The 12,738-nt window shown below is 40.2% G+C and overlaps 1 protein-coding gene across 1 annotated transcript; it reads left to right on the top strand.

The window, feature by feature from the left end:
* The first annotated feature begins 1,824 nt into the window (after window positions 1-1,824).
* Window positions 1,825-6,577, top strand: ppp6c (protein phosphatase 6, catalytic subunit). The gene is made up of 7 exons (XM_046375701.1): window positions 1,825-2,002; window positions 2,743-2,838; window positions 3,320-3,385; window positions 4,183-4,324; window positions 4,415-4,494; window positions 5,171-5,380; window positions 5,480-6,577. Exons 1-7 carry the CDS (start codon window positions 1,928-1,930, stop codon window positions 5,726-5,728), a joined length of 918 nt encoding a protein of 305 aa, XP_046231657.1. The 5' UTR covers window positions 1,825-1,927; the 3' UTR covers window positions 5,729-6,577.
* The last annotated feature ends 6,161 nt before the right edge of the window (window positions 6,578-12,738 follow it).

The raw sequence follows: 12,738 nt of genomic DNA, 5'->3' as shown, positions 1-12,738 counted from the left end.
TACATTTGTCTTATAAAGCGCCAATTTTATATCCCACTGTAGCAAATTATAGTTACATCGCCCTGAGCTTACACCTCAAATTAATAATTTGTCATTTATTACACACTGGCTATTGGCTAGAATATGGGTTTCCCGTTTTAACAGACTCAAAGTGGAGTGTGAAAAGTATATTGGAGACTTCAAAGTCAGATAAACTTAAAGTGAAGGTGTTTTGGAAAAACTTAAAAAGTGTAAGTTAAATTGATAATGTTATGCTGATTACCTGTATGTATTTGGCTCGAACAGTCGCTGAAAATGAGTTCCGTTTAACTATAAAGATGACATGTATCATAGCAGGGCGTGTCTTTGTGGAACCTCTGACCTTATTCTGAGACCATCACAGCTCGGATTACGGCTGATACGGAAAAGGTGATTCAGTTTTATTGCATTCAAACATAACTGCTGTCAACGGTTATTAAATGGATTCTTTGTAAACACAGGTGGAGGTCTCGGTTCTCTACAGCTCAACTTTTTCAAATAAAAACAAAAATTCCACAAATGACACAGCACTTTAGTCAAAACATATGTGCTCCTCAACCACAGAGGCATTCCCTGATCACGCTGAATTCTCCCTGCAACAAACATCAGCTCTGTGATTTTGCTCCACAGATTAACCGCTGGGACAAATGATGTTGTTTACATGTGTTTACTCTCAAACAAAAATGCTCATCTGTCTCTAACATGTCTGCTTGTTTGTGTGTGCAGTTCGTTTCTCGTATGTTCGCGAGGCGAGTACAATCGCACCAGCTGCTCTGCTGTGTGGAAGGGCAAACACACTTCAGGTTCTTTGCGTCAGACGACTTCAGATTGTCAGGGTTGGAAATTTGTGGCTTGCTGCTACAGATTCATGTTGGATAACTGAGATAATTTATCATGCATTGCTTCATGAGCTGACAGTTTGATGTCTGAGCTCGGAAACTCCTCAGACAGAGTAAGAACACTGTCTAATAAGTGGGTGGCGTTGGAGCTTGATGACAGGTTCAGTTGGCACCAGCTACATCGTGGCTTTACAAATTTACACAGGACTCACGCTGAAAGCAACTGAGATTCCTGAAAGGCTGGGATGCTGTGTAAAACATAAATAAAAACAGAATATGATAATTTGCCAATTTTTCTTCTTAAATACTCAACACAAACAGCACAAGGACAGTATTTGTAATGCTAAACCTAATCAGCTTCATTTATTTAATATCTGCTTATTCTGAATTTGGTGACAGCAACACATTTCAGGGATGCACGTCTTTTGTTGCCACTGTTGGAAAGTGGTGGAAAAGTCTTGTGTTGAAATTGTGCAAACAGTTGGGGTGGAAGCTGTGTGGTTCACATTATACATCAGTTTCCTGTAGCACCAATACCAGGGTGATGTTTTTATTTGTTTAATACTACTATTGCTACTACTGCTACCAACAACAATAATGATACTACTACTAATAATAATAATATTTGGTGCCCCCCAGTGGATAAATCAGGTCCTTGGCTGTTTCTTGCCCTCCACTGCTATAATGTAACAGTAGATGAGAAACTATTTGTTATATTGCATTTTGATTCAGAAACCCTGTCTGACAGTTTGTAGATCACACAAGCTCCCAGTAAGGCTTTTTACTGGGAAGTCTCAGAGCCTAGAGTGAGTAGGAGAGATCATTTATCAAAGAATGGGGTGAATGGGGGATTTTATTTTAGTTTAGTTTAGTTTATTCTATTTTATTTTAGACTTATTTTCGATCCAGTAGTGGGCGGTAATGTAAAAATTTTTGGATGCAATCTACCTCTAAAAACCATGAAGAGGAAGAGGAAGCAGACGAAGAAGAGGAAGAAGACGGCGAAGAAGAAGAAGAATTTGCTAGCTGGTTAACTGCTTTAGCACTCCCCTGATTTTAGCGTTTTGATAATGGCGCCTTTAGACCTCGATAAGTACGTTGAAATAGCAAGACACTGCAAATACCTGCCGGAAAATGACCTAAAGGTGAGTTTAACAAGCTGAAATGAACATAGCGCTACGCTTTTGTTCACATTAGTGACGGCAGCGGGTTAGGAAGTTTGTTCAACATGCGTGGCTAATAACGTAAACTGCTAGGGTTAATTATTGCTCAGAGGTAGCAGAAATTATTTTTCGTGTATGCATATCATGCTAACGTCACCGACGGTAGCGATCACCGGCTAATAGACTGGGAACCTTATTGTGGACAGAAAAGTCAAAGAGGAAGCTATAATGCTTAATGCTACTAGCTAACAGTTAAGCAAGTCTACCCGATATGGTTTAATACTCATTTTGCAATATTTAGCGTTCAGATATCAGCTAAAACATTTAAGCTTTCAGAGAAGCAATACTGTTAAGTTTGAAACCGGAATCTGATACAGAAAAGCCACAGAGCTAAATCTGATGTTTAACTTCTTCATCCTTTGCTAACATCTGGCAAACAAGTACTCACCAATAAAATCTTGAGATTCTGTTATAATATTCTGTTACTCACTGAAAACCATCACTAACTGGTGGGGAATGGTGTGTAAATTGTTGGTAGCTCCTTGACTTCGGTTTGGCAGTTTTTCCTGACCTAATAGTAATTTTTACCGTGAAAATTACTTTATTATCATGGGTTAAAATAGTTCTCGAGGGAACTTTCTGTGTTCTGTTGTTATGATGTTATGACGCCTACTTTTAGAGGATGACTGAGACACCTAAATGTTGTTATGTTTATTTTTCAGAGATTATGTGATTATGTTTGTGATTTACTACTGGAAGAATCAAATGTTCAGCCAGTCTCTACTCCAGTTACTGTTTGTGGAGATATTCATGGTCAGGTAGGCCTAACTGATTTCTTTGTCCAACCCTTCAGGAATGATAGATTAACCTCATTTGTTGTTAAATTTCGAAAGTTTATCCTGTAAAAATGACATCCTTGAGCCTGAGATTACTGAAATATAGTCATTTCTTTTTGTTGTTTCCTAAATTTAAAACTGTACATACTTAAGTAGTGTCTGTTTTAAAACATTGTATTTGTTTGCATTTATTAATGACATTCACAGATTTGTACATATTAGTCTGGAAAAATATAAGTTATTATAACTATGACTTTCACAACATAATGATCAATCAGTCCTACTTTTTGCCAGCCTAAGCAAATTTTACTAGCAAATGGCTTCAGTTTTTCTGAACTTTTATGCTATAAAACATGTGCCCATATTGCATCAGCCGATTTAAAATTTAGGACATTTATGGCACTTTTGAACACTTGAATTTCGTCTTCTTATAAAACAACTTCTTTTTAATGTTCTTGTCTAGTTTTATGATCTTTGTGAGCTCTTCAGAACTGGAGGCCAAGTTCCAGACACAAATTACATTTTCATGGTAAGTTTTCTATTTTTCTCTAAGTTGCCGCAATAATGCAGAGACTGTTAGTCATGCTCTCTCTCTTATACTGCTGTACTACTGTATATCTGTATATTATGACTTCTGCATAATGGTTATAAGTAAACATAAAAAAATCATAAAATCATTATTGCATTGCATATTAAATTAACCTGTAATTACCAATCCTGCTATCAACACTGTGACACTGCAATGAATCTGTGTATATTGCTGATAAGGTTTTTTTGTTTGTTTTTTTTGTTATGCCAAACATTTGGCTTACCCAAATGGGATTATTGCTAAATATCAAATATATACTTATGCATTTTCAGGTAACACACATACAAACCAAAAGAAAAGCTAAGTAGGTCTACACGTAGAAAGCAGTAATAATTAGAAGATTCTTGACTCATAGCACGAAAGGTTTGCGTGAGCTGTAGCCTTTATAACTGATGTGCTCTAACTTACACACATCATTAAATGCCATCAAAAGACCAATATCCAGGATCCTTCAACAAGTTCTACAAAGTACTGATTCCTTCTCACAGAGTTTTTCAAGAATGCCTGTACGCATCCACGACACACTAAAAGTATAGACAGTCCTATGTATACAAAGCGTTCCTTTGTAGGAAACAAGTAGAAAGTTACTAAAATTATTCTATACCCAGGTTGTTCAGATGTGGAGATGCACTGTGTCCTGAAGACAAATGAGCTGTCTTTTGGACTTCTGGAGGCTGTGAAACATTTTGGAGTCTCTCATGTCAGTCTCTCATGATGTCTTCTTTTTCCTCCTTTAGGGAGATTTTGTAGACAGAGGATATTATAGCTTGGAGACATTCACACACCTGCTAGCTTTAAAAGCAAAGTGGCCGGATCGTATCACACTTCTACGTGGAAACCATGAAAGCAGACAAATAACACAAGTGTACGGCTTTTATGGTAGGTACATGTGCTTTACTGTTACTGTTTGTGCAAATGTTTTACCAGCTCATCAAATCTCATAGCCATGTATGTTCTGTTTATTTTTAGATGAGTGCCAAACAAAATATGGAAATGCAAATGCCTGGCGGTATTGCACAAAAGTGTTTGACATGCTGACTGTGGCAGCTGTGAGTTCATTCATGGTTCTTTCGTGTTCCTTACATGATGGCATTTGCATGCTGTGCTTTTTTAATAACATGAATATATCCATAGGTACAATATGTAAACATGAATAAGTTCTCTCCCAAAGATTGCGGATTTGTAGATTCATTTTACCTATTTTGCAGTGGCAGCCTGCTGCCGCAAAATTAGTGCTGCCACTGCTTCAGAATTTTATGAAATGTCATGAATTCTCAGTTACATGACTCCAGGGAGCTGTCACCTCCACTGAATTCAACAAAGGGTTGTCCCCCTTTTTCCTGTTTGAGGATGAGCAACTTCAACACTGACAGGACCTCCATCACAGCACCAGTGCAGCAGTTTCTCCTCAGGCAAAATGATAAACAAGGCAGAGGATAGCATTATTTTAATGGAGAACAACAAAAAGGTCAATTTAAATAGCTAGCATTAAAGTTGTAATTCAACATTGGTTGGTTCTAACAGCAAATTTGGTTAAATACTACAGGTCATTAAAACAAACTTGTTTTTATAAAGAAATCAAACAGTCTGCAGCTCTTTATCTAACAGCTCACTGCGGCTGCTCCTTATTATTCCGTTACTCTCTGCCGTATTTCAAACTGATCATTGACCAATTTTTATACAGACAACAAACTTATCTATCCTACTCCTATCCTCTAATCCCAGTTGATAGATGAGCAGGTCCTGTGTGTCCATGGTGGTCTTTCACCCGACATAAAGACTTTGGACCAGATCCGCACCATTGAGCGAAACCAGGAGATTCCTCACAAGGGGGCCTTCTGTGATCTTGTGTGGTCAGATCCAGAGGATGTGGATACCTGGGCTATCAGTCCACGAGGTGCAGGCTGGCTGTTCGGCTCCAAGGTTACAAATGAGGTATGTTTTGTCGTCGACTGATCAGTGGAAAATTGAGGAGGGGGATGCTTTGACCCATAGCATCAGTTGTTTGAAATTAACGTTCATATTTTGTTTCAGTTTGTTCACATAAACAACTTGAAGCTCATCTGCCGTGCACATCAGCTGGTTCATGAAGGCTACAAGTTCATGTTTGACGAGAAGCTAGTGACCGTGTGGTCAGCGCCCAACTACTGCTACCGCTGTGGAAACATTGCATCCATCATGGTCTTCAAGGACGTCAACAGACGAGAGCCCAAGCTGTTCCGTGCCGTCCCTGACTCAGAGCGTGTCATACCTCCCCGCACAACCACCCCTTACTTCCTCTGATGACAAACGCCAGTTCTGCCTCCTCCTGTGGAGATTCCAACCCAAATGTATTTATACGCAAAATATTCTAAGAAATTTGTGGGAGTAATATCCCTTTCAGGTCTACAGCATCTTGAGAAACAAAGAGTTTCCCAGAGCTGCAGCCTCTTTGCACCACACTCACTGTTCTGTCATAAAGGAAAAAACATCCTCTTCTATCCCCAGTGAAAAACAGATCTTTTCCTCATATATTATCGGTAAAAATGTTAAATGGTTTAATTTTGATCTTGTGTATCCCACTGAAGCAAATATAAACTAAATATAAAGTTTAAACTGAGTGGTAGCTGCCAATAATACACACTCAAATAAGGTGATATATATTTTTCTTTAATTATAACAACATTATGATCTCATGGTTGCCTTTAGAGAGACTGGTTTCCTCTTCACATCTCTGGAACTGGGAAATAAACTGTTGTCATAGTTGCTCTTGTTGAAACACCTCAGACCCATTGTACAGCTGCTGAGCCCATCCTCATTTCTAGACCTTTTTAATTTATTGTTTTTAAAAAGTGACCTGTGTTACTACAGACACTATGTTTTCTTAGGGCAAACATTCAGAAGTGTTCATCTTAAACTGCTCTTTACTTTTTACTTTGTTTTTTTTCATCACTGTGACTATTTGACTAATTTGATAGTGTGAAGGACTTGCTGCAGAAGAGGCTTTTATAAGCAAAAGCAATATCATTTAAACTAAAAATAAATGTGCATTTTCTTGAGTAGCTCAATAGTTGTATTTGTAGCAGAGAACTGTTTAAGGCATTTTTCCCATGTTTAGTAATGTCAATAAAACATAGTTACTTAAACCACAAACTGATTATTATTATTATGTGTTACCTTTAGCAAAATGTCAGTCAAAACAATATGATCCTTCTGTTGCAGGTACAATGAACAGGGTGCATTATAATGGTTACAGTGGTCCAGGCTGCATGGTCAATGTTTTTAAACAGATCAAATAAGAACAAGCTAATGTCGAAGAAGGATTAAGATGACAAAAAGAAATTCAGGACAAGGTGATTACGATAATTACAAGGACGTTGGCTGGAAAACTTTGCAGTTATCTTTGAACACTGTAGTAAATTAAATAATTGTATTACAGTATATTTTCACATTATTCCACATAAGGTACATAGACTATTAAGGTCAATGCTTAAGTGATCTTGTTGTATGTATTTGTTTACCAATATTAAACATGAAGCATGAACACCACCAGCTGTATTTTTAGAGGGAACTATTGTATTTGATTTTTCAGATTAAGATTTTACTTATAAAGATGCAATTTTGTCAAACACAATGCATTGTTCAAGATTAAACTAAAGAGTCCCAATCTTTTTTTGGCTGGGTGGGACTTCATATCAAATTTTAGGTGACCACTAAAAAGATATTTCCCTTTTAAAATTCTCATATGGTTTTATTTAAATAATCTAAGGCCCAAAACAGCTCAAACTAACCAACATCTTTAAAAAAGATGAATACAAATTCTTATTATTATTCTTCTTGTTACTTTCCCACTAATCTAACAGCCTCTCTGGTTTATAGGGGATCCTGGGGCCCAAGGTCAGAGTTGAAAACACTGGTATAGGCCTTCTCATCTCACATTTCTGTTCCTAAGATGCATCTATATATCTATCTGTCTATCTATATGATGATCAGGCAATGATGCAAAACCCCACAACATCTGAACCCTTAAGGTAAAATACTGTATAACATTCCATTCCAGAACATTGAATTCTGGAACTTATGACATCATTCTGAATGTCAAGCATTCCATTCCAAAAAATAATATTCCAATGCGAAAAAGAAAATTTATTCCTTGGACTAAGTATTCTATCATGGAATCCTGGAACATTCAATTCTGAAATAAAAAATTCCATTACAGAACATCTGGGACTGATGTGTAGGTGTAGACTTTCCTTGGGAGACTGAGGTATGTGATCCCTTCATAGTCGCAACACCCTCCCTCCCGAGTATTCCAGACCATGGGCACTGTCCCCAATGATTAGGGAATGTTGCAGAGGTTTGTGACCCATGACAGCCCCACAACATCCAGAGCCTTTAGGTATAATTTTAACATTTTATTCTAGAACATTGAATTCCGGTATGGATGACTTCATTGCAGAATGTGAAGCATACCATTCTAGAATATAGTATTCCATTTCGAAAAAGAACACTCAATCCTTGAACTGAGGATTCCATCCCGGTATCCTGGAACATTTCATTCCAGAATACAACATTCCAGTCCATTCCACAACATTGATTTCCAGGACTGATCCCTCGTGGAAACTTTTCCCGGGGAGGATGTGGAGTGTGATCCCTCTATAGTTGCTACATGCCCTCCCACACCAGTCTTAACAGTCCAGCAGCACCATGCCCAATGTTCAGGCAATGTTGCAGAGGTGTGTCAGCCATGAATGCTCCACATGACAAGATAAGACTTTGGACCTGATCCGCAACATTGAGTGAAACCAGGAGATTCTTCACAAGGCAGCCTTCTGTGATCTTGTGAGGTCAGATCCAGAGTATGTGGATACCTGGGCTATCAGTCCACGAGGTGCAGGCTGGCTGACAAGACAAGACAAGACAAGACAGCTTTATTTGTGTAGTCCATTTTTACAAGCAACTTGTCTCAAAGGGCTTTACATAACATCATAGCAACATCCTCTGCCCTCTCTCTGTAACATGGCTGCAACGGGCTCGTACAGCACGGGCAATGTATGATAAGTGTAGCCGCAACGTTGACACAGTTGATCCTTCTCCCAACTCGAGACTTTCAATGCTGCCCAGCGCTCCGCAACACAGGGCTGTGAATATGACTGTCCAGTACGGCGACTGTATAATGTCTTTGAGGCAAGGTCCTCCTCGTCCTCCTGAGGACCTGGTCACCTCCAAACCCACACATGTGAGCTTCACGGGCAACCACTGAACCGCCGAAGACAGCACCGGTGACAGGTCCATCTGTTGGTCACCAGTTGCTGGTGATAGAGTCCGTAGATCAGAGTTCAGCTGCCACAATACACACGTTCCCCACGTCGCGTGTTGAGGATCCAGTATAGGGAGGATCTCACGGTCGCTGCAACACTGCAATCGTTCCAGGGTTAGCTTGCTCTGCTTGTGTAACACTTTGAACGCCAGTGGAGCCCCAAGTATGGAGAGTGTCTTGCTCACCACACTTCCAGCCAGTATCGCCTTGTGTAGAGTCCAGGGGTTATGATCAAAATGTATTGTTGACATAACGGTTCACACTTGCGTATATGTCCGAGACGATGGTTGATACCCACAAAAAGCATCCCCTGTGAAAGGGTAGGTCTGGTGACACGCTGCCATGTCGGGCGATGTGTCCATTTTCACCCAGACCAAGGGTGGTCTGGCCAGAACACTGACCCTTTTTACCTTGTGGCCCTTGGTATCGGTGTACATATTGGAAAAGTGTTTGGCCATAATGAGACCATAGCTGTATACTCATAATTTCTCCAACGGAGTCTTTGCCATTCGGCATCCAAGCGTTCAGCTCCGTAATGCGTGCAGATGATGTCTTTCAACCTGGCAAAGGGTATAGCGTGGACAGCTCTAAGCAACCTCATGTCGGCTTGATACTTGAACCTGGAGGATAGTTCAGCCATAGACGGCCTCGTCCATCTGTCCGTCTGTCCATCCGTCTGCGTCTCGGGTGAGGTTTAGAATGTATGTTCGGCATGTTATCAGAGACCTTTGGATGTACAGTCTGCACAGTGCGAGTATAGTGTTTCCATATCCACTAGTACTTTGGAAAAGATGAGCTGTTGCCTTTCACACAAGAGGTGAAATTTCATTTCATTTCAGTAAACGTGCACGTGTTGACGACCGTGGTGTTGAGCGGTACGTTTATCATGGACGCGGCACAGCACGAGGATCCGAATTTCATCTGCAGACTGAGAGACGGATCGGTTTCTGCTTCTGGAGTGGGCGGGGTGTGTCCAAGATCCCTCAGTCGGACGGGGGAGTCTTCACGGCCGTATACATAGATTGGAGTTGCATAGTTCGGCAACTGTTCAACGCTCTCGTGGGACAAGTGGGTCACATTTGGCTGTTCAAGTTCCGGCTGGACCTTGAACGGTGTACTTTTAAGGTATTTAAGTCCCTCTGTTCTGATTGCACACAACTTCTCTGTCGACTCCTCCTGATTTAAAGCGAAATTTTCCTTCTGGTACCTGCAGAAATCAGCCAGGAGAGCCAGTCTGATCAGAACCTCATATCCCTGCACCTGAGACAGTTTGTCCTTACTTGGCAGCATACCTGGCAGCACAGCACTAGAACCTTGCAATTCGATTAGGGCTTTCTTAGGGCTGACATATTCGTCTTAGACGTCAACATCTTCACTAGTTTCGTCTGCATTCTGGGTGTAGACCCATTGTCTCTCTGTTTGGAATGGCAAACTGCATTGCACTGCATCCACAAATGGAGTTTGCATAGCGACGGGATCCCACAATTTCGGCATCGGTTACCCTTGTCCCCGTCTTATGGCAACCTGCTAAAGCTGACGGGGCCGGTTTCCTGCAATCCGGTAGGAATGGTGTCAACTGTCACGAACTGGATTCCATGGAGTGGTTGCAGGCCGACTATAGCAGTCTCCCCGATTACATACACAGGTCGAAGACACAAAGAAAGAGGTTCGGAGGATTATGAAGGAGAAGAATGTCTCCTACAACAGGGTTTTATTCATGAACAAGACAAGACAAGACAACGTTATTTGTATAGCCCATTTTTACAAGCAGCTTATCTCAAAGGGTTTTACATAACATACTTTACTTAACATAACGAGATGGGCACTCTGTGTTGACCAGCAATGAGTACATGATCCACGCTCCCATGGTGAAGACAACAACTATGGCTCTGTCAAGTTGAGGCGGGGTTGCTACTAGCCTGCAAAGGTTTTCAGCAACAGGCGTCGACACAAAGATGTATGCTTCCCAGGGGGGTAAATTCAACGGCCTCCCTGTGGAGAACAAGACCGCAATCAATGATATAGTCAAGAGGATCAAGAGAGTGGCATCTTGCATGTTGCCCAGGATAGATTTCACCCTAAGTGGAAGTTGATGCCAGCTCCGATCAGCAGCCTGCAAATAAGGCCAAGGTTGATAGTGAACTGACAATATTTGACACCGACGTAAACTTTGACCTTTGTGATTTCGACTGAGTGCTCATGCACTGGGCCACTGGCTTGCTGTATTTACCGTGTAATGCTTTTTGTACTGACTGAAGGTTTCAGTTAGCCATGTTAATGACCGTCACTGTGTGTTATGCAAACGAAATGAAAAATGTACGTCATGTTACTGAATCTTGGAGTAAAATGTACCCGCATTTTACTCCGAGATTCGAGTCTAGTGGGCTCCTCGATAGCTCTCTGGTAGTCTGACTCGCCGCAGTGAGTGATTTCTAGCTCCCCGTGCTCAACCTGAGTACTGTGGAGCGGACTGAGTATGCTTGGCGTAGACTTTCTCGGGGAGGTTGAAGAATGTATTCCCCTGATAGCTGGAACACACACTCCCACCCCAGTTTCACACTTCAAGCGCATGATTCCTGATTACCATGCAGTGTTGCTTGGCATGTCAGCCATTACAGCCCCAAAACATCTGGAGCCTTCAGGTGATTTATAACATTCCACTCTAGAACACTGAATTCCGGAATGGATGAGTGTATTGTAGAACGTTATAATTATAAATGATAATTCTAAAAATTTCGGAACAGGTCATTGATTTCCGGAAAAGAGGATTTCATTCTAGAATGTCAAGCGTTACGTTCTAAAATATAACATACCATTCTGGAACACAACAATTATTCATTGGACTGAGGAATCCATCGTGTAATCCTGGAACATTTTATTCCAGAATACAACATTCCTTTCCATTCCAGAACATTGAATTCCAGGAGTGATCCCTGGTGTAAACTCCAGGGAGGCTGAGGAGTGTGATCCCGCATAGTTGAAATACCCCCTCCCACCCCAGTTTGACATTGCAAGGGCACTGTCCCCGATGATCAGGCAATGATGCAGAGGCCTGTCAGCCATGACAGCCCTACAACATCAAGAGCCTTGAGGTAAAATCTAACATTCCATTCCAGAACACTGAATTCAGACACTGATGACTTCATTCTAGAATGTTAAGCATACCTTTCCAAAATAAAATATTCTATTCATAAACAGAAAATTTCTTCCTTGGACTGAAGATTCATTCATTCATTCATTCCATCCCAGATATATAAAATTCAAGTCACAAATTAAATCTAAACAAGAAATTATAATGGCCAGGTCAATATTCTGGGGGGTACAGAATTCCCATGGACCTTTTTAAAATGACAGTCACATAATCCAATAGGCACAAATATAGTGACTGGACAGTGATGTTATTTTTCGGCTCATAATCCTACTAAACACTATATTGCGGTGCAGAATTTTAATTAGAATCAGATGAATGGTTTGCAAATGCAATAGATTTTAACAACACAGGTTACTTATTTTGTATTTTGCTGGAACAACTAAATTTACTGCTTTACTTTTTATGAGTATGAATATCATCTGAGTAAAATGTGTCAATGTCTGTGCTCATGATGGAGGAAAATTCTCAGCAGTTAGCTGACTAAAGTTTATTCATTTTTTTATATATATAAAAAACATTGTAAAAATCTGTAAATAGTTCTCTTACTCTTATGATCAAAAGCATCGATCTGAAGCTCAATTTTGAATCTGTTCTGTAAATAATTTTCTGATAAACAATAAATGTAGCAACTTCTGATCCAACTGTATCAATTTTCAATTTTCAATTATCAAGTTTAAGCATATGCAGGAACTTTAATATTAATGTACCACCATTTCTCTGTCATTAAAACTTAAATTGCTTAAATTATTTGACGTTCTGTCAGTGGGTAAGCTTTTATTTTGGCAATATTGACCCGGAAGTAGCTAGCCAGATTTAGCGGCGCGGAGCCAGCAGCTGTCCTCA

This window comes from Scatophagus argus, chromosome 20 (assembly GCF_020382885.2).
Source record: "Scatophagus argus isolate fScaArg1 chromosome 20, fScaArg1.pri, whole genome shotgun sequence".
In the NCBI taxonomy this organism is placed as follows: Eukaryota; Metazoa; Chordata; class Actinopteri; family Scatophagidae; genus Scatophagus; species Scatophagus argus.
Note: the sequence above shows the minus strand (reverse complement) of the source record. Positions and strands in the feature narration are given on the sequence as shown.